The sequence below is a fragment of the Ictalurus punctatus genome, chromosome 26 (genome assembly GCF_001660625.3).
Source record: "Ictalurus punctatus breed USDA103 chromosome 26, Coco_2.0, whole genome shotgun sequence".
NCBI classification, from domain to species: Eukaryota; Metazoa; Chordata; class Actinopteri; order Siluriformes; family Ictaluridae; genus Ictalurus; species Ictalurus punctatus.
The window spans coordinates 6,607,501-6,608,922 of NC_030441.2; the positions used below are offsets into that span (position 1 = coordinate 6,607,501).

General features: G+C 33.7%; 1 protein-coding gene across 6 annotated transcripts in view; it reads right to left on the minus strand.

Moving 5' to 3' along the window:
• dmd (dystrophin) overlaps positions 1 to 1,401 on the minus strand; it is a 241,529-nt gene extending 240,128 nt beyond the window's left edge. For 2 of the 6 annotated variants that reach the window (XR_008393479.1, XM_053675989.1), the window contains exon 1: positions 396 to 1,401. Coding sequence is in view for 5 of the 6 variants with exons in the window: in XM_053675989.1 (XP_053531964.1) it covers positions 396 to 480 (85 nt within the window). In the remaining variant the exon portion in view is untranslated. The remainder of the gene's footprint in view (positions 1 to 395) is intronic. The other 4 variants (XM_017457528.3, XM_017457520.3, XM_053675988.1 and 1 more) reach the window with 3 other exon arrangements.
• Between the last annotated feature and the right edge of the window lie 21 nt (positions 1,402 to 1,422).

Genomic DNA, 1,422 nt, shown 5'->3' on the forward strand with positions numbered 1-1,422 from the left:
TAACTCAATCCATCTACAACTTATAAGCAAGACTGTATGGGTCTAGGCCAAAAAAAGTTAAATACATTTCTAATCTAAATCCCTCACATTATTTGATAAATATTGGAGTTATAGATACCAAACACCCTAACCAGAGGATTGAAAAGAAGTAGTACAACTAAAGAGCATGTTACCAGTCTTAAAATCTTTTAACTATTTTAAAATAGCAAAATAGTAGTTAAAAGACTTACTGTCTCAACTATCTACAAATTTATATTTGGATGTAATAACACAAACCTATGAATAATGAGCTTCTTTCTTCTTTCACGTCTTTCACTTTATCACACATCAATAATCAATTAAGGATAAAACATACAGAGAATGATGCTATGGACATCTTACAGTGAGATTCTTACCTGATCTAGTTTTAATGATCTCACCAAATTCATCCTCAAAAGCTTCTACTTCCCACTGGTCCTCTGCACAAGCAGCTTCAGCCATGTCAGATCCCAAGTTCCAGAAAGTGTCTTACACGGATAAAAGTTTAGCAAAGTAAAATCGCCAGAGATTTTTAACTACGTATTTCTGTGACAGCTCCCAGAAATTTGTGAATGATCCTGCTGTAGGACAGCCTGTGAACTGTTGTGATACACAGGGAAATAGCCTGCCAAGTCCCCAGAAGAGGGGAAACAGGTGGCATATTCTACTTGTGCTAAAATAGAGCTTATGGAATAGACAGTCTGTCTCCATAGACACCATCACAAATAAAGATTTTGGTCTTTAACTGTTTTCTTTAGAAAACCACTGAAACATACAACAAAAAATTGAACAAAAATGTTTTTTTTTGTTGTTCTTTTTTTCCACCAGTATTAATCAATTTTGTGACAAAATTTTTAGATCAAATGCATTTAGACGTGCAACTTCCGTACTACATTTTGAAGTTGCAGTTTTTAATGTTTAAAATAGTTTCTGGATCCACAATAATTGAAAATTTATAGGATTCAGAGAACAATATTTAGATTCCTTAGAAAATCCAATTTGCAATACTGGACTGACTACTGGGGTTTTCGAGCTGAATTAGACTGTTTAGGTTGATCTTTGTACAAATGTCAAAAGTTGTGCTGTTTTAACAGCAATATTGCAATGAACAAACAGAATAAATAAAGCTACCAAATATTTCTGTTCACAGATTATGGGTACCGCTGTATATTTTATGTGAGAAACTGTCCCGGATTTAGGATTTGGTTAACAAGGGCAACAAATGGTTGGTGTCTCTTGGATGCCACTCATTCTTTTTGAGTGTAAACAGTCCCTTTTATGCACATAAAAACTACTTATGTAATATTGCTGCCTTATAAAAGAGTTATCAGCCTGCTAAACATGAAAGTGAATTACAAACCAGATCCATAAAAATACAATTGAACAGCAACAACAAACCATTAA